Source organism: Falco punctatus (genome assembly GCF_963210335.1).
Source record: "Falco punctatus genome assembly, chromosome: 6".
NCBI classification, from domain to species: Eukaryota; Metazoa; Chordata; class Aves; order Falconiformes; family Falconidae; genus Falco; species Falco punctatus.
The window spans coordinates 80,375,496-80,397,525 of record NC_137585.1 but is presented as its reverse complement, the minus strand read 5'-3'; the positions used below and the strand labels follow the sequence as shown (position 1 = coordinate 80,397,525).

At 39.2% G+C, this 22,030-nt stretch overlaps 1 protein-coding gene across 1 annotated transcript in view; it reads left to right on the top strand.

Annotated features, from left to right (window-relative positions):
• Nucleotides 1-412: 412 nt before the first annotated feature.
• Nucleotides 413-22,030, top strand: part of ASZ1 (ankyrin repeat, SAM and basic leucine zipper domain containing 1) — a 47,302-nt gene continuing 25,684 nt past the window's right edge. Inside the window, exons 1-6 of the mRNA XM_080391056.1 lie at nt 413-964; nt 2,581-2,677; nt 8,324-8,446; nt 11,429-11,540; nt 20,489-20,600; nt 20,857-20,991. Coding sequence (XP_080247182.1) covers nt 860-964; nt 2,581-2,677; nt 8,324-8,446; nt 11,429-11,540; nt 20,489-20,600; nt 20,857-20,991 — 684 coding nt within the window. The 5' untranslated portion in view covers nt 413-859. The remainder of the gene's footprint in view (nt 965-2,580; nt 2,678-8,323; nt 8,447-11,428; nt 11,541-20,488; nt 20,601-20,856; nt 20,992-22,030) is intronic.

Here is a 22,030-nt window from a genome sequence, read left to right as displayed (position 1 = left end):
AAGGTCAGCGCTGAGCTCGAAAAGCAGTTTTGCCCGTGGATGAAATACAGAACATTGCTCCTCATCTGTTCTTCAAAGAGTTCCATGTGAACCTCGCGATGGGTAAGACATTATTACCTGTCATTAGAAAGAAATCAAACTATAATTCTGAAATTAAAAGTAATGCCCATGTATACCCAGGTGGGAGGAAGCAGGGTGGAATTTTAGCTCATTATGCTAACGATGTTCAACCTTCCCCTCATTAACTGTCACCACCACAGGCTTTGGCTATGTAACAATGCATGTACATACACATAAGTAATGTAACTGACTGCTATTAGGATAGGTGGCATTTTAAGAGTGTATTAACAACAATTTAATTTATTTATTAATTATTAATAATATAATTATTAAATAATTAAATAAAAAATTAAAGAGAGAAAACCTTCTCTTTTACCTTAGATTTACACATATATACTAATCAGAGATCTAAAGAGACAACCTCACACGCAGCCCGGCCAGGTTTAACTAACACCTCACAAAACAGCTGAGCCGCTCATAAGCTGCGTTATGTGCCCATATACTTATAACCGTGATTTTTATTGGTTTCTTTTACCTAACACTGTAACGCACAGACCGGGCTACCACCTTCACCTCACAAATTACAGCTACCCAGCCCCGAAACGGGCGCAGAGGAGTGTGTCCCTCACAGGGCTGGCGAGGGGCCGAGGACCCCAGCGCCCGCCCGCTGCTCCCACAGGCGCGCACGCAGCACGCGGCGGGCCGTCCGCGCGCCGCCCAGCCCTCCTGCGCGGGAAAGCGGCGCGGACGCCGCGGGCCACGTGACTGGCCGGCGCGGAGCGGAGCGGAGCGGGGGGCCATGGCCGGCCTGCCCTGGGGGTCCCGCGTCGTGGCGGGCGGCGACGAGGACGGCGACAGCGACGAGGACGGCTGGGATATCGGCGTCGTGAGGCATGAGCCTGAGGTGGGGCTGAGCCTCTGCTCCCGGCTCCCGCGGGCTGGCGGCCGGGTGGCCTCAGGGTGGCGTAAGGCGAGGGAGGGCGGTGTTGGCCTGAAACCGCGGTGAGGGGCGCGGGGCTCGGCGGGCCTGGCTGAGGAGGGTGGCCTCGGGAGGGGCTGCGGCTGGTGCCTCCTCTGATGATTTCCTAGCAGGGTAATAGCGTTGTACCTTCAACCCAGGAGTAAATAAAACCTAAATTTTGAGGCTTTGTCTTATGTAAAATCTTAATGTTTATTCAGAACGCTTCTCTTCCCCCTTAATAACAGGCCCTAGTTCCTGTGTCAGTATGAGAATAAACTTGAGAGCAACTGGAGCCAATAAAACTGTTGTCTATCATAAACTTCTGAGCGTTTTTTTGCAAATATGAAGGTTTAAGTGATTTTATCGCATCTAATGGGTGTGAGGCATATGGTTGTGTGAGGCAGAGGGAGATTCTACAAGGCTTTTTAGCCATCAGTTTGTTTCGTGCCTGGAATTGGAAGAAGGAAGTAACTGAATATTTGCAATATTCATGCTAAAGGTTATGGTCAGTTTTTCAGGGGGTTTCATCTTTAACTTGGTTCCTATCCAAAGGTGCGCGTTATTTGGAAATCATTGGCTGAGTAGAACAAAAATAAGGCTAAATTATTATATTGGCAGTTTCTCACCTCTGGTTTTCTAGACAGTGAGCATTTACTGAAATCTTTACAAAAGGTGTTGGAAAGATAGACTACAGTGTGCTGGGGAAAATTGTGTAAGTCTGAGTTGTCATGTTATGATTTCAAAACTTAACATGAAATACAACTTCTCTTCCCATACCCACTTCTGTCAACAAAGAAACTAGTGAATAGTCCTCCACTTAGCATTGTATGTAAGTGCTTTGTATAAAGTACTTGGTATGTTTTGTATAATGTAAGGTAATGCCACCACCAATCTTCAGCTGCATTTGCAGCTTTAATAGAGAACAACCCTGTGATGCTTTTGAAAGGAACTTGATTCAGGGAACTGCCTGATGCATAAACTAGCCTTCTGGTCAGGGTATTTTTCAGCCAAATCATTCATGATGCAGCAACACAAACACCGCTGTCACCACAGGAGTAGGAGAAAAGAGGAACGGTAACCCTTTCCAGCAATGGATTCATGCTGTACTAAGGCTCACAGCTAGTCATTTGAGCTCCGATGCCCCAAAGTCTAACTTTTATGTCTGATACATTTTTTGATGCAACCTGTGAAATGTACAAAAAAAGGTACAGAAATGTGTTGCTATGTTTTTCAAGTGCCAGAAGGTGAAAAAGAATTTTAATTTAAATGAATCACCGTTAGGAAAAACTGAGAGCAGTGTAGGAAGATAGCAGATCTGTTGAGAAAGAAGTTATTTACATTTTCAAAGAATGGAAACTTTCTGAAAAGTTAATTTTAAAACTTCAGTTTTACAGTAGAGCCTAAGCAGGTGTATAGAAGAAGGAAAGTTCTACCTTGCTCCTCTCCCACCCCACCTTTGCTTTGTCCTTGCAGAGATCACTAGTGCTTCGATACTGAAACCAAGTTTTTACAGTGAAACATTTACTAGGTTTTGACTTAACTTTTCTTTGCTGATCTAGGAGTTGGATCAAATGTTGCAGGCGAACAAGAATGAAGCTTTAAAGAAGGCTGTGTTTTGTGGTGATGTGTCATTAATTGAAGAACTCTTAAACTCCGGTGAGGAAAGTCATTTATGTAGTTGAATATTTTTAATTGAACTTGGCAAGAACTCTAAAGCTTCAGAGTTTCTAGTTTTAAAATAACGTGTCAAGTGCATGTAGGGATATGTGAATGTTTCCAATACATGATATAAGCTCTTACTTTAAAGATGGAATTACTTTTTCAGTGACTCAGCATGCAGTATTCCAGCAAATTCCTTCTAATTTATATTCCCTTTGTCAGTCAGGAGCCCTGAAAATTGAGAAAACTATAATGTGTGAACTATGAAATGTATGAAATAAACTTTGTTTTCAGATGCATCCTTAACCTGAACATATCAATTACTGAATTTGAGGTGGTTTAAACTGAGAGTGAGAATTCAGTGGGTAGTCTTGCTTTGGTGTTGGAAGGTTGCTGGGGGAGGTAGGGAGGGGAGACTGGCTTTCTTTGTTTTAATGCCCCCCCCCCCCAGTTAAGAAATTGCTTTTTTTTTTTGTCACTCACAGCGCTGTTAGGTTTCTGGTATGTGCTCTGTGTAATACTGCTGTCCTGGCAACATCAGTTGGACAAAGATTTTGTGATTCTGAAAGGTCTAATAGGGTTTATGTGGCATTTCTCTCTAAAAAGTAGTTTGTCTTAACGCTAAAAGCTTTTCTTCCTGTTCTGTTACTCAGTATTTGTCTGTAATGTGTTTCTGTTACTCAGTGTTAGGAGGATTGGATCACTTACTGGAGCATCCACAGCAATCAAAAACCACATAGCTGAGTTGACCTGCCTAGTGATAATTGTCAGGAAGTTCTGCTTCGGCAAGAAAGCAGAATATCGTAGCCAAGAGCTTGTTCTCCAAGAAAAAAATGTTTTATGGCTGGACAAAATTAGTTTCCTAGTTAGCAGTGATTTTTTTATGAGTTTTTAAACAATTACATTACTTGCCCTTTTAGAATACTGTTTGTCACTACAGTGGGGGAATGGTTTTCTTTTTAAAATAAGTAAAAAATATTGCACAGGCTGAAACATAGAGATGTAATACAGAGTAAAATACATCTTCTCCCTTGCTTTGAGAAAATATGTTCTTATTTATAGGTAGAGTGTTTAGGGGTGTCTGTGCATCAGATTGCTTAATTTTTTTGTAGCAGCCCTCCATTTTTAATTGCTTTTTTGTAGTCATACTGCAATATTTCACTTTCTGTGTTAGTGCCTGGTACATACTGAGCAGTTCTGTGCTGTCGGAAGACAATGATAGATGTCTGTAAGAGCATAAGGTCAGGCCGAAGATTCCTGTAGTCTAGTGGCCTGTCTCCTGAAATGCACAAGGTATTATCACAAGAGAATCTATGATTTCCTGAAAATACTATTAACAGTAAATTTTGACCCATGCAGTGCTGTCCTGCAAAGCAGTAGAACACAGTGCCTCTCTAATAGGAGGCCTTTCTGAAGAAAGGTAACATTGTCCTTCAGAGCATGGGTGCTCAGTCAGATTAAATCTTTGCCTCCAAAGTTGCCTTTAGTGTATGTTCAGTAGAGCTTGTAGGAGGCTCGCTACCAGCACTCAACCAAACTCAGAGTTTGTGTTGGAAGTGGATTACCTAGCAACAGCTGGGGCCATTCTTGCAGACAGTGCGAGAGCCTGTCTTCCGGCTTGCTTAGCCATTGCCTTAAGAATCTTTGTACAGAGCTCCTTTAGGAAATGAACAAGTGCAATATCTTCTCTTACCCCGACTATAAAATGGCAACATACTAAGAACAACTTGGTTCTTAGGGCGGCCCCCGACATAAGAAGGACATGGGCCTGCTGGAGCAAGTCCAGGAGCACCACAAAGATGACCAGAGGGCTATAGCACCTCTCCTGTGGGGCCAGGCTGAGACACCTGGGATTGTTCAGCCTACAGAAGAGGAGGCTTCAGGGAAACCTTAGAGCAGCCTTCCAGTACCTGACGGGGGCCTACAGGAAAGCTGGAGAAGAGTTTTGACAAGGGCTTGTAGTTCTAGGACAAGGGGGAATGACTTGAAACTGAAAGAGGATAGATTTAGATTAAATATAAGGAAGAAACTCTTCACTATGAGAGTGGTGAGGCACTGGCACAGGTTTGCCAGAGAAGTTGTGGATGCCCCGTCCTTGGAAGTGTTCAAGGCCAGGTTGGATGGGGCTTTGATCAGCCTGGTCTAGTGGAAGGTGTCCCTGCCCATGGCACGGGGGTTGGAGCTAAATGATCTTTAAAGTCCTTTTCAGCCCAAAACATTCTATGATTCTGTAAGCTTCTGAAGTCTGTGTCACAAAAAGTAATGTAAGTAGTAGGGTCAAAGACGACGAGCATTTTAGTCTGCTTTGGGAGTGGAATATTTAACACCATATAATTAATATGTTCATTTTCCTCAGATGGAATTAAAAGTTAGGACCTCATGACAGTTTAGGCTGATCAAAGATAGAGCTAGTCAATTCCTCTTGCCAGTTTTCATTCAGCAGTCAGTTCCACTCCTGTCTTTGCATGAGTGATGAAGCTCCTCTGATCTTTTGTGAGCTGGTGCAGGGAATGAAAGTATCAATAAACTATAGGAGTGAGAGGGATGTGTGCACAAATAATTTTTCAACCAGTCTAGGAACTCTGAAGGCTGAGTCAGATGAGAACCATAGCTGGCCCAACAGTGGGAGACATCAGCAGATCTGATGTAAGTCAGTTTTAAGGTATTGTGAAACCACAGCACAAACTGCTGACAGACTTAAATCAATATTGTCTATGAGAGAGAAGGCTTCTAGAATCGAGTGTTTTAGAACTTTTTCCTCAGCTAAATTGGGTGTGAATGTAAATGGATTCTAATATGAAGAGCTGTTCTTAAACTATTCAAGACCTTATTTTTTTGGTATCAAGCATGGAATTTTTCACCATAAAAAGCTGTAGATAGAGGTTGGTTGTAGTTTTTTGGACATTACCTTGTTAGCCTTTTTGAACTTGAGGTTACATTTTCTGTGTAAAACCAGCCTCTATACCATAACTATCATTAGCCACAGTCAACAAAATATCTGAAAGCAATATGAGAGAAACTGTGGTAATCACAGAAAGAGCATAATTCTTCCTTTGCTGTTCTTTTGCTTCACCATTATTTACATGCTTCATGTGATTTCTGCTGTAGAGTTCATCTGGGTCTGGAACGTATTTCTCCGCATTCCTAGTTAGAGGAGAATATTTATCTGTAACTCAGATTGTAAGAAAGCGTTGTATCTGCTTTGCCTCCTAGACATAATTTGTGAGATTATGTGACTGAAAAGCTCCTCTGCTCATGCCCACAAAGGAGGTGGAGGAACCCAAGGCCCATCATGGAAGCAATCAGTCCATCACAGGCACATCTGCACCAGCCCAGGGGAGCAGAGAAGCCCAAGGGGTGGCAGGAACCCAAGTTATGGACTCAGAGGAAGGAACTCCCAGGGCCGTCATAGGGCCCTTGCATCTGGGTGGCAGTGACTGTAGAGACAGGAGTGAGTGAAAGGATATGTCAGCTATAGGAGCTGGGTCCAGGGGTCAGAGGCCTGGTCTGTCTGTGATGCCAGTAGCTGGAGGAGGTAGATCTGCCCCAGAGGGGAGCAGGATGGGACCATTGGTGCTATTGGTGTTCATACGAGTGCACTGTCTGTCTTTGTGTGTGGTGTGTGTGTATGTGTGTGCCTGCTGTGAACACACGCACAGCACTGACACTGGTTGGACCTGGGGTTGTGGAGCTGCAGCAGCCTTGCCTCTCTCTGGCTATTGGATATGGCCTGATTTTTCACTAAAAATTTTTTTCTGGGCTTCACTGTTGCCTTACAGGACTTCTTAAGGCCCTTTTTAAATGCTAAACTAGCACAATTTACTTCAAGAACAATTCATGTAATGAGGGAGTCTGAGTAGTAACCAAGGGGAGACGTTTCTGGTTCAGTCAGCAACTATAACCATGCAGCCAAGAAGCAACACAACCATTACAGTTTCAGTTGTCCTTTCTTTGTCTTCCTTTAGGACTCAAGCTGGTTTGCATTGTGACTTTCACACTGTGTAGTACTTCAAGACAGTCACTACAAAGATGGCAGGAGACCACACAGAACAAACAAGCTGTAACACAGCTTAGACCATTGTACTTCCAGTATTTAGAGTTTATTAAGTCTCTATATGCCTGCCAAATAGATCTTTTGTCACTATTATTCAGATACATAGTAAAATAAAAAGCTTCAAATGGGAGATCTAGTTACATGGACTGCTTTTCTTAAGAGGAGAAGGGACTTCTTAAGGCTGATGGAGTGCCAGCTTTCTGGTGTTCCTTTCTTGCTAGTGTTACTTCAGTGGACTATTGGATATCAGACTAAGTTCTTGAAGTGACTCATCTACATGGAAGTTCAGATACGACTTCTAAGGGATGCTTGCTGGCTCCCCTTGTAGAACTTGGCTGTGGGCTTCAATGAAACAGTTTGTATACTGCAGACAAACTGGCATGCTGTGACGGTAAGGACTGCAGCTAGTATGTATGCATTACTAAGATTTGATCATGAATTCTGTGGCTTGCAGGTGTTTGAGGTGTTAGAACACTTCAACACCTGGCTTTCATTGAATGTTACCTCTGTTCTGATGGCTTCTACAGTTCCAGTGATCTTAAACAGTTGAAGAATCAATCCAAGAGCAGTGACCTTTTACTCCCTTAGCTTGAATGACTGTAAGTTGCTACACTGACTTGAGCATGTCTTTGACAAACTACCAAGGCAGGGAAAGTAAATACAAATTTTGCATGAGAAGGTATGCATGTAGCTTGACTGTCACAAATTTCTTAGGACAGTTCTGATTTTTTTTCAGAGCTGTCTCTTGTAAAGAAGTATTTTTGATTATCCATAATCACCGTTGGACTAAGTTGGAACCAGCTGATGGAAACTGTTCTGGAGGAAGTAATATTTGAGGAAGAATTGAAGGAAAGATGATTCCTCTTATTGCAAAAATGTATAGAGATTTTTATTTGAAAGTTGTTAGATCACTGTCTTGATCTGGTACTTGGTTCTTGGTGGATTTGGGGAGGCTGTCTGACAAGCTTACTTCTAGCCGCAAAGGAAGACATGGCTATTACAAAGAGTAACAAACAGATCCGGTGGTTGTGACTGAATCTTGAATAATCTTCTATTTCTTCTTTCTGTCGAACTAATATTTTGTTAGTACTGTATGCAAAACTTGTATCTGTTAGTTAATGATATTGCAAGGCAGAGAATTAAAGGAAATGTGGAGCAGGAAAACCCTAGTCACTATGATCTTAATTGCTTGACAAACAGTTTGCTGCCACAGCAGTCCACTTGGCTTGGCAGGAATCAAAATTTTTAATTTTGATTGAAGAAAGCGATTACACATAAGTGGAGAAAACAGAGATTCTGTGCACTTCCCTGAAACTTAAATTTGTTGGTTACATTTTCTTAAACGTAGTCTTTCTGTGGTACTTAACTTGGATTGAGAATTGAGCTTCCTTGCTGTCAGTTTTAGAAGTTTTCTGATGTTCTAGATAAAGTGTATTACAAAAATGGAAATGGTATAAAAAACTTTTCTCCCTAGGACTAAATGCAAACAGTGTGTAACCTTTGTAATGATACATATTGAGAGTAAGGTTTATAAAAAGCATGTTTATTGTGGTGCAGTTTTATGATTTCAGTGTCTTAAATTTTGATAGGTGTAGGCGTAGAATCTAGCTTTCAGTTTGGATGGACTCCCCTGATGTGTGCTGCCAGTGTGGCTGACTTTGCAGTAGTGCGTCTTCTTCTGGACAGAGGTGCTAATGCATCTTTTGAAATAGGTAAGATGTGAATGAAAAATACTGGCCAGGAATGTTCAGTACCAGACATTGTCCTATCCTCATTATCTTTTTACATATGTAGGGTGGAAAAAATCAAAGTTCACATTGGAACTGAGACCTAGACTAGCTTTCACAGTTTTGAAGGAAAAGTAGGAGTTTTAAAGTAAAAATCGTGTTTTTGGAACTGATCTGGAATCATTCGATGGGTTTTCTTGTTTTTCTTCAATCTGTCTCCCCACCCCCCACCCCAAGTACTCCCAGTCCCAACTACTTCCTTGTTCAGGAATTGTAGGATAAAGTTATATAGTTAAAACTTCCTTTATTACATGCTGTTATGAAGTACACATATGCAGAAACCAGCTAGAATCCAAAACAACAGGTAGCTTCCAGTTCATGGGAAAGTAACGTAGACTTCTCTGAAACAAGAGAATTTTTCTGTTAAGTGAAAACTTTTTTTCAGTGTGTTGCTAGATCACCTTTTTCTGCAAGAGTTCAGTGGAGCTTCTAAGTAATACCAGTTCCTCTGTCAATTTTTATGGCTTAATAATAACTTTTTCCTACTTAAACTGTGGTTAACTTGCCAGTATTTGTAATAGTAGTAGACTGAAATGCTGATGGTACAAATCTGGCTCTGAAAATTTTCTTGAACTTCTTAGCAGCTGATCAGAGTATGAGATTGCAGTAGGTTGTCTACACCAAAAGCAGTCATGCCCTTGAATAACTGGCCTTGTAGCCAACTTCAGAAAACTTCCATGTGGCTGCCTACAGCTGTGGCAGCCTGCACCTCGGACCTGGTGCTTGTTTATAGCTGTAGAGAGCTATAAATGGGGCAGAAGCTGCCGTGGACAGCAGTTTCAGCTGACTGGTTAACCAACATGCATGGCTTTTTTTTTTTTTTTTTTTTTTTTTTCAGTGTGTGTTCGACTGTTTGCCCTAAGTGGCACCTTGGTTGGATCAGGTTTCTAGGCTTGTTTCTGTTAGTCTGTGTAGGGAAACAGTAGCTAGGGCATATGCACAGCAGAGTACTGTCCAGTCAGGAACGCCGGTGCAAGTCGTTGATTTATGTGAGACCACATATATTCAGTAAAACTGTGCCATCCTAAAGTGGTACTAAATGTCACTAGTCCTGCTGCTTTTTTTTTTACATCAGCAGGCAATCACATAAGTGATCCTATACTAATTATCCTGTAATCTTTGAATCCTAATAACAGCTATACTGTTAATCCCCTTTTGTAATGTTTCAGTCATTCTTCGTAAGTGGTTACTTAATTTAACCCTTTCTGGTAGTTGTGAAGAACAAGGAGCTGATGTAGCATTCACTATGGGATGAGATCAGTGCCACATCCTTGAGAAGTAAATTCACTGGCTCTTCTGGGTGTTTCAGCTAAGCTGAACATAAACTGATCTTCTTTGCAGTCTCTTACCAGTTTTTATCTGCAAGAGAAACCTGAGAATTTTAAGGTGTTTCTTCCTTCTTCTCTTGCTGACATGTGTGAGCTATAGTTAACACTAACAGAAATAAATTTCCCACTCTTTCTCGATACCTGAAATACCAAATACAAATATAACTACAGGTTCTTCTTAAGTATCGTTCCCAAATTAATGGTGCTTATCACTACCTTTGTTCAAAGTCCTGCTATCTTTCTATTCATGTTACTGATAACCAGGTTAAACATTTTGAGTAAAAGTCTGTCAGTGTATCAGATAATTTACTGAAATGTTAATTGATTACTGTTAGGAGTTTAAGTGACTCTGAAACATAGTTTTTCATTTAACATACTGATTTATGTGTGTGTTAGAACTTCTACATGAGGTAGTTGAAAATGTATATTTAAAAACCAGACAAATTTAAATGTAAAACTAAGGTCTTTGGTTGGAGGGGTGGGGGAGAAGAAGTGGTGAGAAATAAAGTGGGGCAGAGGGGGATAAAGTATATAACAAACTTCTTATGTTTAAATATAAAATCTGACCTCAGTTAGCAATAAAGGTGTTAATATATACATGGTCTTAAAACTTCTAAAAGAAAGAAAATATGTTGTAACACTTCATGGTATGGTCTGAAGTAGGTACAGCTAAAAGTATACTTATTAAAACAGATGGTTAAAGGCATGTTTGAACTTGTGAACAAGTTTGTGCAATAAGCAAAACAGGCAGTTATTCAAATGGCAGCCTTCTAATAGACTCTAGGGCCAGCTAACTCACTGAGGTCCTTGAGGTGTGCTGCTTCCCATATCTCTCTAGGACAACCATGGGAAAGGAAATCTACCCTGTTCTGTGGGCAAACAGCAGTAGTTTACAGTTCTGATTTGTGAGCAAAGGTGGCATGTAACACCCAGCTGGCCTCAAAGCTGGAGCAAATACACTGGTTCCTCCTTTATGGACTGTGCAGATGTTCTTTAAATCCACATCTAAAACTTCTAATCCTCCTCCTGCCACTGCCGCACCCTGGTAGTCTAGTTGAGCAAACTTGTTTTTTTCCTGAAGCCCTATATAATAAAGCCTGTTACTTATACTGTCCTTTTTATGGGCCTCTTTCTCCCTAAAATTGATGCTGCTGTGTGCTTATAATACATTTCATGCACTTCTTTTATCCATTGCAGTTAACTTCCTGTAAGCTGTTTCTTCCCTTGAGCTGTGTTTTGGGGAGAGGTGGGGAGGAACAGGGAGTGAATCTACTGGTGTGGAACAAGATTTGAGTAATAAACATCTATAGATAAGCTTCTACTGGGGTTTTTGGGTACCTAAGAAGTGTCCTAAACTTCAGTAGGAATGGATGCTTTACTAGTGCCATTCACTCTCATCTTTTTGAGTGTCTTCGGTTCTCAGAAGGAAAACAGTTTTTTTACTCTTAAGATATTTAGAAAAGAGTATCAGAACACAATTAACAACTCTAGTAAATGTAAGGGCTTTTAAAGGAACTTCTGGATTAGCATGATATTTACATTTACGTATGTAATTCTCTAACTGCAAGTTTCAAAACAGATAAGTACACGGTGCTGATGGCAGCATGTACTGCACATGCTTCAGAGGAAAACATCTTGAAGACTGTAGAACTGCTTCTATCAAGGAATGCTGACCCTAACCTTACTTGCAGGTACCAGAAAACCCCAAGTCTGTGAATACAGCATAAAATGTAATACTAATATATTGCAACATTTCTATAGATGTAGCTGTTGTTGATTAAGATGATGTGCACTTCATTAGCTTTTTTGTAGCTTCGCTGCTGTCTGTATAAGGAGAGATTAGTGTCCAGATATTTATTTCTCCTACTATAGTCATTCATCTGAGTAAGGCTGTGATCAGTTTTATCAAATTTTAAGTATGTTCCTCAGCTGACAATATAAATTTAAGATAAAAACTAATCATAATACTTCAGTTGACTGCATTATAAGGGGAAGAAATATGTCCTCTGCCTTTCCAAAATCATACTGCCTCTTCTCTAAAAGGATGTAAATTAAATCAGTTATTCTTTATTTAAATTCATGTCCTCCTTTTTAGCTTTTTGTAGGTACTGCGTGTGAAAGGAATATAGCTAGCCTCCAATGGAAATAGAAAACTTCTCTGTAAATAAAATACATGTATTCCAGTGCAATCTCAAATAATCCAGATTAAAAGGAGATATAATCTCCTTTTAAAAACAAGTAACAGCTTGTTTCTTGAATTACCCTTTGTATCTCAGCAGTCTGAAGAAGAGCATTGTGAGATATCTGTAGTTGCCTAGTCTGATGCAGTGTTTCATTTTGCATAAAAAAGAAAGAAATTATGGCCTGACCCAGGATAAGATGTCTTCCCTCTGCTAGAAAAACAAGATATTTTTTGGTCCAATTGAAACTTTGTTTTTCAACTAACTGAAACTCATTTTTTACACCACAGTTCTTGTTATCGCATTACCTGAGATATGTGAACTGTCTAACCCTCTAAAAAGAACAGAATTGGAGGCCTGTTGGTTCTTATTAATAGAATTCAATTACTCTGGGGCCTGAACCTCACTGGGAGCATAGTACTGATACACAAGGAGGAAACATAGTTGTGCTGAAATGCCACTAATATCTAGTACCAAATTTAAATGCCATTCATTTATTTTTATCAGAAAGGTTAAAAATTGTTCATGAAAGAAGAGAAGGCTACAGACTCTGAAATAATTACACTTCTTGCTGTCAGATAGCTGGGTGGTGGGTTCAACATCCTGCTTTTAAAAATGGGAGAAGTTTTTGCATTATTAAACTTTGTCCTGGGTGTTTGAAAATGTAAGCCAGAGTACAAAGCTGCAGGTTTACAATTGGAAAAGCCTTTGGCTAAAATTTGAAGGGGGGGTGGAATTTGGGTTCTGACACGAGAGATGGGAATTTTAAGGGGAAAACTTTATAAGCTTAGAGTATGTTATGCATAGTTGGTCTTTATATACAAATATTTGTTTGCTATCTTTGTTTCCTGAGACGTTGTGCTAACATATGAGTTACACTTCCATGCATCAGATACAGTGTCCAGTTGTGGTTTTTTCACTTTCACAATAGTAATTTTTCTCAAATGAAAATATAAATTGACAATCAGAAATGTCATATTTGTACCAAACAAAAGTAGAAATTAGATGACAAGGTCTGGATTTTTCAAAAATCTTTGTGCTGCTTTATTCCTTTCCAGTATTTGACATTTGTGTATACCACTCCATCGTTAGATCTGAGCAGGCAGCAGCTGCTGCTTCTTGTGGGCTTCTTCCACTGTGCTCTGAAATAGGGGGATGAAATGCATCAAAGCATCTTCTGTGAAGATAAGGGAACAAAACACAGCCTCTACGTGGCACAGCAGTCCCATTTCACCCATTTCATCAGAGCAGGCAGGACGTTCTGTAGGAGAGCATCAGAACTGTCACTGAGTTGAGGTTATTGTGAGAGTACTTCCTGTGTTATCAGTTTACTGCAGGTGTTAAAAACAAGGTTCCCATTATTTGGCTGTCTCAGCTTTTAAGAACCAGAATGATGCTTGTCTTTTGTCCTCTGTCAACTGGAATGTGTGTGAATGCAGAGCAGAATACTTCACTTGCATGTCAGGTAGGGTTTACTATTTATCCTTTGCACTGTCAGGGCAGCCAGTAGACTTTTTTATTTCATGTCATCTGGAGATGATACACAGAAACTTGCAATGTTTTTGGTGTGATTCATGAAGCATGCATGGAGTGGGGAAGGACTAACGAGAAATAAACTCATTTTTGAAATGTAGTCTAAGAAAGAAGATGTGCTTAAGGCTGGAGTAGGTAAGTGGTTTCTTTGCAATAGGATAGAGTACTGAGGAGAAAGTATTCAGTAGAGTAACTTCCGATATTTTTGCTAAATTACAATTGGGAACTGCATACTGATGGCTGTAAAAACAGTTTTGTTGGTGAGAATGTGAAATATGAAAGCATAAGTGCTAGCTGAAGAGTTTTGAAAGAGGAGTAAGGAGCAACGTCATGGCTAGGTGAAACAAACAAGGCATTGTAAGACCTGCTCTCTATAGCCTTTGTAGAGCTACTGTAGCCTGAATGCTTCATTTAAGTGAATGCTACCTTGAAAAATTTGTTCTGCTTATCTTGCATCATTCACCTCCCTCTTGCTCCAAAATGTAAATTATATACTATATCCTTTTGTAAGGCCTGGAAATATTTAAGCAGTCTTTTTTTTTTTTTAACATCTCTTAACCTGCAGTGCTTTCTTAAAGGTACACTGGTTTTATTAATATTAAGCTATGATTTCTTTTTAGGGAGAAGGCATGGCCAACTGATAACCAAATTAATGCTGCTAAGGTTTGCATGTCATAGGTTGTTCGGTAAATATGGATTTTAGCAATTACATGCTCCAAGTTCTTGTTTACATAGAGTAAAAGAAACCTAATGGGTTTTCCAGTAAGCAGAGTATTTTGAGTTGATGTTTCATGCCAATAGCTCTTTGTTAGAAGAAGGTACAAATAGGTGAATGACTGAAACCTCCTTTATTTTGATATAAGCTCTTTGTCTCTTGTTCTGTATGGTATAGATGGAGGTTTGGTTTTGTTGTGTGTGGCTTTTTTTCTCTCACTTCTAAAATGTCTGGCAAAATTGAGTCCTGGTCAATGACCAAGCCTGTCTTCAGTGTTTCTGCTCTAAAATGATTATGAATCTTGTGTATGTTTAAAGGAAAGTCTTCAGAAAGTCTTTGATTTTCTTTTTTCTTTTTTTTTCAGGGTGAGTATTATAAGAACTAGACCTTTAACTGTCTTTTTTCATTGTACAGATTAAAAGTTGAGCTTGAAGCATACTGTAATGTACATGAATGCATATACATGAAAATACAGTCACTGCTCAGGTCTGATACTAAGTTGACTATGTATATTCACTTATGCTTACATTCAGAGCAGTTTTGAGGAATATCAGAAATGGTTTCGTGATGAAATTTTTGGTCTGTTTTGCCCTCTTGAGAAGACGATAATAGAGGGGGAAAATTTTCATCGCAATATTGCCCAGTTCTCTCTTCAGGTTGCATACTCAGAATAAAGCAATTGTGTAGCACCTCAATTTTAGCAAGATATTTATTGCTGCTGATAAGATAGTAAGTCTGTACTGCCACATAATAATTTCAGAGACCTTGACATCATTGTGTGATAGTTAACCATGCCAAATTACAAACAGTACGTTTCAGTAATGGTAAATAGCCCAGGAAAAGTTAAAGTGCTACAGTGCATTTTATGACTGGGCCAAGAAAATGAGAGAATTTAGTGCTAATTGAGTCAAGATCTTTGATCCACCTCAGAGCAAAAAAAACACCTTGTGATGTTATGCTCTATTACATTTCATGCCTTTCAGAGCGTTTTTTATTCTAGCACCATGAACTCAGGACAGAAAGACTTACTTTATTATGTTGGTCAAACATCAGTACAGAGGGACTAAATATAAAAAATTACATGCAAAATTACATTTACCAAAGCACTGTATTCATCTGGGCTATGTCCATAAATCTCTTCTCTCCTCTTATCTGAGTTAAGGAGAAGTCAAAAGCATGGTAAATATGTGAGTTCTGTGAGTTTGGAAGAGTGGCTTTTGAATGTAGGTGTTGAGTCTTGTTCATCAGATCTTTTGGTAGGAGGAAGGAGTCCAGATACTGAAGTTGATGATTGTACTTTTCCCAGTTAGTAGTGACCATACGGTGGTACTGACAGGCTCACAACTGTTAATCACAGTTTCTGGGCAGAGGTATAAAATACTAGGGGACAGTAACCACATCAGGTGCTATTTTTAACGGAGGCATTCTGACAGTGTCTCGTGGTGTCTTGGAATGTCACCTGAGCAGCGGTTGCGTAAAACGGAAAAAAAACGGCACTGAAATCTGTTAGCATTATATCAGCAACATTCTATCCCAAGTATATTAAAGTTCCTATCATTGCCACTAGTTTACCCTGATTATGGGTTATTTGAACGGGATTGGTATTACATGACAGGGAATTGCCCTTTCATTAGAAAGGTGGAGTAGATTTCACACATACGTGCTGAATTTCTGGACTGCAGACTTTACCCCCACTTTGAAAGTAAAGTTGAGAACGGTCTGAGAAGTTTCTGATTATGGGGATAACTTTTTTTTTTTCTACTTTACGTCCAAGTGTGCGTGTTTTTAGCTAAGCCAACTTGCTTGTAAAAATGTGGTGGAGTGAGGATGTAGGAGGACAGTGTAGGATAATTGGGAATGTCATAGCATAGAGTTCTGCCATCCCTATTGTTAATTTTTATGTTAATCCCTTTTATAATCGTATCCTTTGTATTTTTCTAGTCATATGAAGATGGCTTTGTAGCTGTCTACCTTCCCACCTCCGCGTGCTGTACAACTTACATAGATGCCGGTTTTTAATTTTAAAACAATCATGCAAACAGAGTTCAGAAGCAGGAAGGTACAAGAACTGGCAATAAAGCCTAAAACTAGGGAACCTGAAACAAAGATGTCAGCTTTTCCAGCTCAGCCTTCTTACTAGAGCTGTATGTTCCATTCTCCTAAAAAGTTCTGCTTCAAGAAGGTTGAGGACTCTCCTACTTGCTCCAGCAGATAATGCCTGGAAAAAGCATCTTGCAGCTCACAGTACACTAAAGTATGTTCTTCCACTACTACTTGATGTATAGTGTTTCCCACTTCACCACTTAAAACCCCAATAAACCATAAAATGGGCAAGTAGCTTTCATTCTCTTGCTGTGGACACACTATTACCGCTTCATTTCTCAGTTTCAGGCTTTTAATGTACAGCACTGGAGTGGTGAAACTGGCTCCAAAAGCTTCCAAAGAGACTTCCTGATTATCTGAAGAAGTGTTCAGTTTGAGGATCAGTAAACTAAAATATTAGTGTCTTGTAGCATCGTGTCCGTGCTTTGGGGTCTCAGTAAAAGATTGAGACTAAACCGTAAGGTTAAAATGTTTTCTACCTACTGTATTTTTTATATTAGTAATACACTGGTGTAGTTAATAAACATATATCCAGTCATGAGACTTCACATACATCTTGTATTTCTCAAGATCACCAACCCGAAATACTGAGTTTTCTATAGATATCTCCCCAGTGGACAGAAACCTGGGTCTAGATGGAAGATGTCATCTCTTCCTCTCCTCCTTCTTCAGGAATTTTCCAGGAAGATGAACTTTGTCTTGCTTGAGAGCATGATCCCAAACATAAGAATGTGTGTTTGTCAAGTGTGGTGAATCCTGCACTGCAGATTCAGCTTGGTGATAACAGACAGGTACTTGGGACATTTTTGGTGACATAGCTAGGTATTGCTGTTATCAGCTGGTTTTATCATGGCTTGTGGTTATCCAGGGTAGGAGGCTCCAAATTATGGCTTTTAGGACTGTTCCACTCAGCTTGCTCACTTGTGGTTATGTTTTGCCTGGTTTTTTTGACAGGATGAAGATGAAGTGAGCCTGTAAGAACCTCTGGTTGTACCTTTATGTGGATGTCACATACAAAGTTTTGGATCACCCTAAAAACTGAAAAACCTTTTGGTTTTGTCTTTTTCTCCAGCCTTAACATAAAAGCTGGGAGACCTAAAGATAAAAACAAACAAAAACCCCCACTTCATTTGTGTGAGACCAGCGAATTCCTTGCTTTTTATTTAGGTGCTGGCAGGAGACATAGTTGGAACAGACATCATGCTTAATTAATAAATTATTTATATGACTTTTAAGATTTATTTTTCTTTTACTTACTGATTGTGACTTGAGTATCATGTTCAATATGGGAAATGTCATGTGGCAAACTGTGCCATCCAAAAGGACTTCACAGGTTCTTGGACAAGAAGGTCATCTGCAAGCCAGATGGCTGAAATGTGGATGTCTGCATGGTTCGTCAAAATGATAAAAGGATTCTTCAGATCTTTTATGTGGATGCTTATCACTACAGCTTCTGTGTACATTTTTAGATTGCAGTAAGATGAACCAATACATTTAATTTCTTTTCAACTTTAGCAAGGAACAGTGGATTTTGCGTCTTTTGTATTTGTAGAAGACAAGATTTGTTTTCCCTAATGCTCTGGTCTCCCTCCTGTGGACATAGATGTAAATGAACCTTGCTTTCTGAAGCGGTGCAGCATGTGTCCAAGACATTAAATGGTACACCCTCATATACAGTGGTATGTAAATGCAGTTGCAGATTTATGCAGCTGTATGTATGTTTCTGTCCTGAAACAGCTTGTAGCCTTTGAAAAAAACATTAAAACGGAGTGCTGGAATTTTTGCATATTTATGTTAGTGGATCTTTTATATGTCATGTTTATTGGGTTTTACTTTAAAAATGGAGGAACTTTTTCAGTGGCTTTAAATGTCATTGAGGAGTTGCTTTGATTTCAGATACCATGTCTGCAGTACTGTACAGCTGTAACCCCTACATGATGTTTCTTGGAGAAGAATCTTCTGTAGCCAGTGAACTTTGTTCAGTATTTTTCCTTTGAAAAAGCAGGAGGTGGTAGTAGTGTGCAAGTTCAAAAAAAAAAAAAAAAGTTGAAAGCAGAAGAAACAAAAATGAAAACAGGCATGAACGGACTGTTTCTGCAGTCAGATGTAAATACTTCAAAGGTGATAGCATGCAAAGTGTCAAAAGCTACTTGCCACTGAATAGAAATATGCGCCGGAATGAGTGTTCACATTAGGCAAACAAATTTGATTTCTGTTGCTCCAGTTTATTAGGTTGTAATCAACTTCGGTTCATTCTTTAAAATACAGAGATCTATAGATCTCTGTATATGTAGATAGATAGATAGATACCTATATTGCTATCTTACCAGTTGTTAAGTTACAGGGGCAGATTGTAGAGTCTTTTTCTCTGTTTTTATGGTAATCTTCATAAGATCACAGGGTAATTCAGGTCAGAAGGGACTTCAGGAGGTCTCTAGTCCAACTTCTTCCGTAAAGCCACCTCTGCAATGACATTGGGCTAGGTTGCCATCTGATCTCGAAACCTACCAAAGGTGGAGACTACAGAACTTCTCTGAGTGACCAGTTTCACTGACTGACATATTAAAAATGCCTCCTTAAATTCAATCAGAACTTCTGCTTTTGCAGTATTGATGGACTGAATTAGTTATAGACTGATGCAAGTCTCTTCAATTCATGAGCAAGTTCCTTTCTCTTATTGACTGTATGTCTCGAAGGCCTGATTACCTTTCATTTTGTTTATCTCCAGGTAATTTACTGGTGTTTTTTTTTCCCCCCATCATAAGGCTCTTTCCAGTTTGTAATAGACTGGATTTTTTCCAGTGACCTTTTAGCTGTGTTTGCATAAGACAAAATATTATCCTTTTGTGAATAAGCAATAACAAGGAAAGGTGGGCGAAGTCTTAGAGCAATACTTAGGAAGGAGGCTGAAGTCTGTATTTTGAGACACATACTCTGGTATACATATGCTTTTGGGGGTCCCTCTAGTGCTCAATACTGAACTTACTATTAAGAAACAACATTGGAAAGAACAATCCTCCCTTCAAGTGTATACTAACAAGATAGAATAATCTTCTGACAGCGGATTTTTGACACAGAACTTTACATTAAAAGCAATACATGATAGTTTTTCAGGAAAAAATACTGCATTTTAAGAGACAATAAATTTTAATTGAACATCACTAGTAAAATACTTTAGCTTAAATTGATTACTTCATATCGACCAGAAATTGCACATTTTTCTCCTCCAATACTGCATTTTTTTTAAATTCTACAATCTTATTCCACCAAATAAGAAGTGTCAGGCGTCTGGAAAGATCTTTTCTAGCAGAAGCTTTTTGAGCAGGTTTTTTTTTTCTTCCAAAGTATGCAGAGCAATTCACAATGGTTTCACAATTTCACAATTTTACAAGCATCTCAATAGAAGCATAAGATCAATGGACTGTTGTCATCATGGTTTGGGGATATAAAAAAATGAAACAATAATGGGAAAGGTGGTGTCTAAGTACTCACTTCTTCAGCAATTGTAAGAAATAGTATATGTAGGAGAGAAAGAGTCAACACAAACACTTCTGGGAACAGAAAACAAGAATGGGATAAAGGACAAAAATATTTTTATAAACAATTAGTTTTAGTACTTGAAAAGTTAAGATTTTAAGTATGGTATTTTTATGTAATTCTCTGAAGACTACTGTTGGGCATACTTGGTGGGAGACAGGTCTAAATGTTGATAATATGTGTGTACTGTGTGCTGTGTCACTGCACCTGTGCACATGGGCAAGAGGTGTGTGACCTGTGATTCTTTTGCTTACGCTGTTTTTACCAGAGAGAGTTTTGCAAGTATGTAGTTGTTCTTCTTAATATTCTTCCTCTTAAATATTTGGTTGTGATCTACAGCTTGCCCTCCATGAACTGCATGTTTCTTTTCAGAACTTAGGATTTAAATTAAACTGCATATAGAATTCATCACTTAAGCTGTGTCTTTTAAAAATAATTTTTGAAGTAAAAATTAAAGTCTTTGCCACTTCTTTTTTTTTTTTTTTTAATTGAGGGGAAGAATGGGTGATTTGCTGATACTCACTGGTTTTAGTAGAGTGAAAACTGTTATGCCCATTCCCTTTTCTTTCAGGAAACAAATGACTCCACTGATGTATGCAGCTAGAAAAGGCTATCCTCAAGTTGTTGCTCTTCTTGCTGCTCACGGATCACACATAAATGCCCAAGATGAAAATGGATATTCGGTAAGCGATTTACTTCTGTGTTGGAATTAATGGTAAAAATTTTAAAAAGCAAAGCCCCAGAAACTTGCTTCTAAGTACAACTATCAGAGATACTCATCAGTATATTCTTTTGCTTTAACACCGCTTTGAGATTCTTTTGCATTAATTGTCTCCAGATTCTGCCATGTAAGAACTTACAACGGTTGCATTATTGACTGAACCTCTGTTCTCATTTGCTCCCTATGTAAGCTTGGTAAAACAAAATTGTTCTTTACAGGCATTAATATGGGCAGCACAGCATGGACATAAAAGTGTAATTTTGAAGTTGCTTCAGCTGGGAGCTGACAAAAATCTAAAGACGAAACGTGAGGAAACAGCAGCAGAGCTAGCAAAAATCAATAGACATTCAGAGGTATTTAATTTCTCTTTGAAATGGAGTTCTGTTGTCTACCTCAAAAATCTGTTCATTAATTTTATAATTTTCTGTGGAAGTGTTACTTTATTAACTAAATTATAGTGGCTAGTTGAATACTTTAGCTATTACATCTATACATCTATATAGACTGTTTTCTGTTATATTGCAACTTTTCACAGGATTTTAAATGCTATACAATAATGTTTTGGGAACCATTCTTTTTTTTATCAGAATCCTGTACTTCAGATTTAGAATACAGAGCAAGGGGATTATTCATGTTACTAATGTTGATATGAGAAGTAGAAAAAAAAATGGAAAAAATGTGTTGTTTTTTTCCTGTCTGCCAAAGTGTGTGAGAGAATGCAGGTATCAAACTAATTTGCAGTGTATAGTTTCTGATAGAATTTGGAAGTGAAAAGGCTAAAGCTAAGAAGGGGGAGAGTTGATACTGGCCGTCTTCAAAATCAATTCTTGGGAGGGAAGAAGGTGTAAAATAATGTAAGGTGGTCATCAGATCATTGGAAGAGCAGCCACTAATTAGCAGTGGGAGAGAGTGAGCTGCTGAAGACAACATATATTCTTCTAAAATAAATCTGTGTACTGCTGTTACCAGATGATGTATGGTGGATCAATCAGACCAGATTTCTATTTGCCTTGAGTAGCTCTTGCCAGTGATGTGGCTGTTTGCAGTGGCTCTTAAAAAAAAAGTATAATTCACTCTAGTGAATTGTAATTCACTTCACAGCTTTTTTCTCCCTTTCTCCCTCCCTTTTTCCCTTTCTCGCTTCTCCCTCCCTTTCTCCCTTTCTCTCGCTTCTCCCTCCCTTTCTCCCTTTCTCTCGCTTCTCCCTCCCTTTCTCCCTTTCTCTCGCTTCTCCCTTTCTCCCTCCCTTTCTCCCTTTCTCCCTCCCTTTCTCCCTTCTCCCTCCCTTCTCTCTCCTCTTTCTTTCTGTTTTGTTTTGGTTTGGTTTTTTATTCCCACCAGACTCCAGGGCTAGGCAGGAGCAAAAATGGTAACTATGCACGAAGCTGTCAG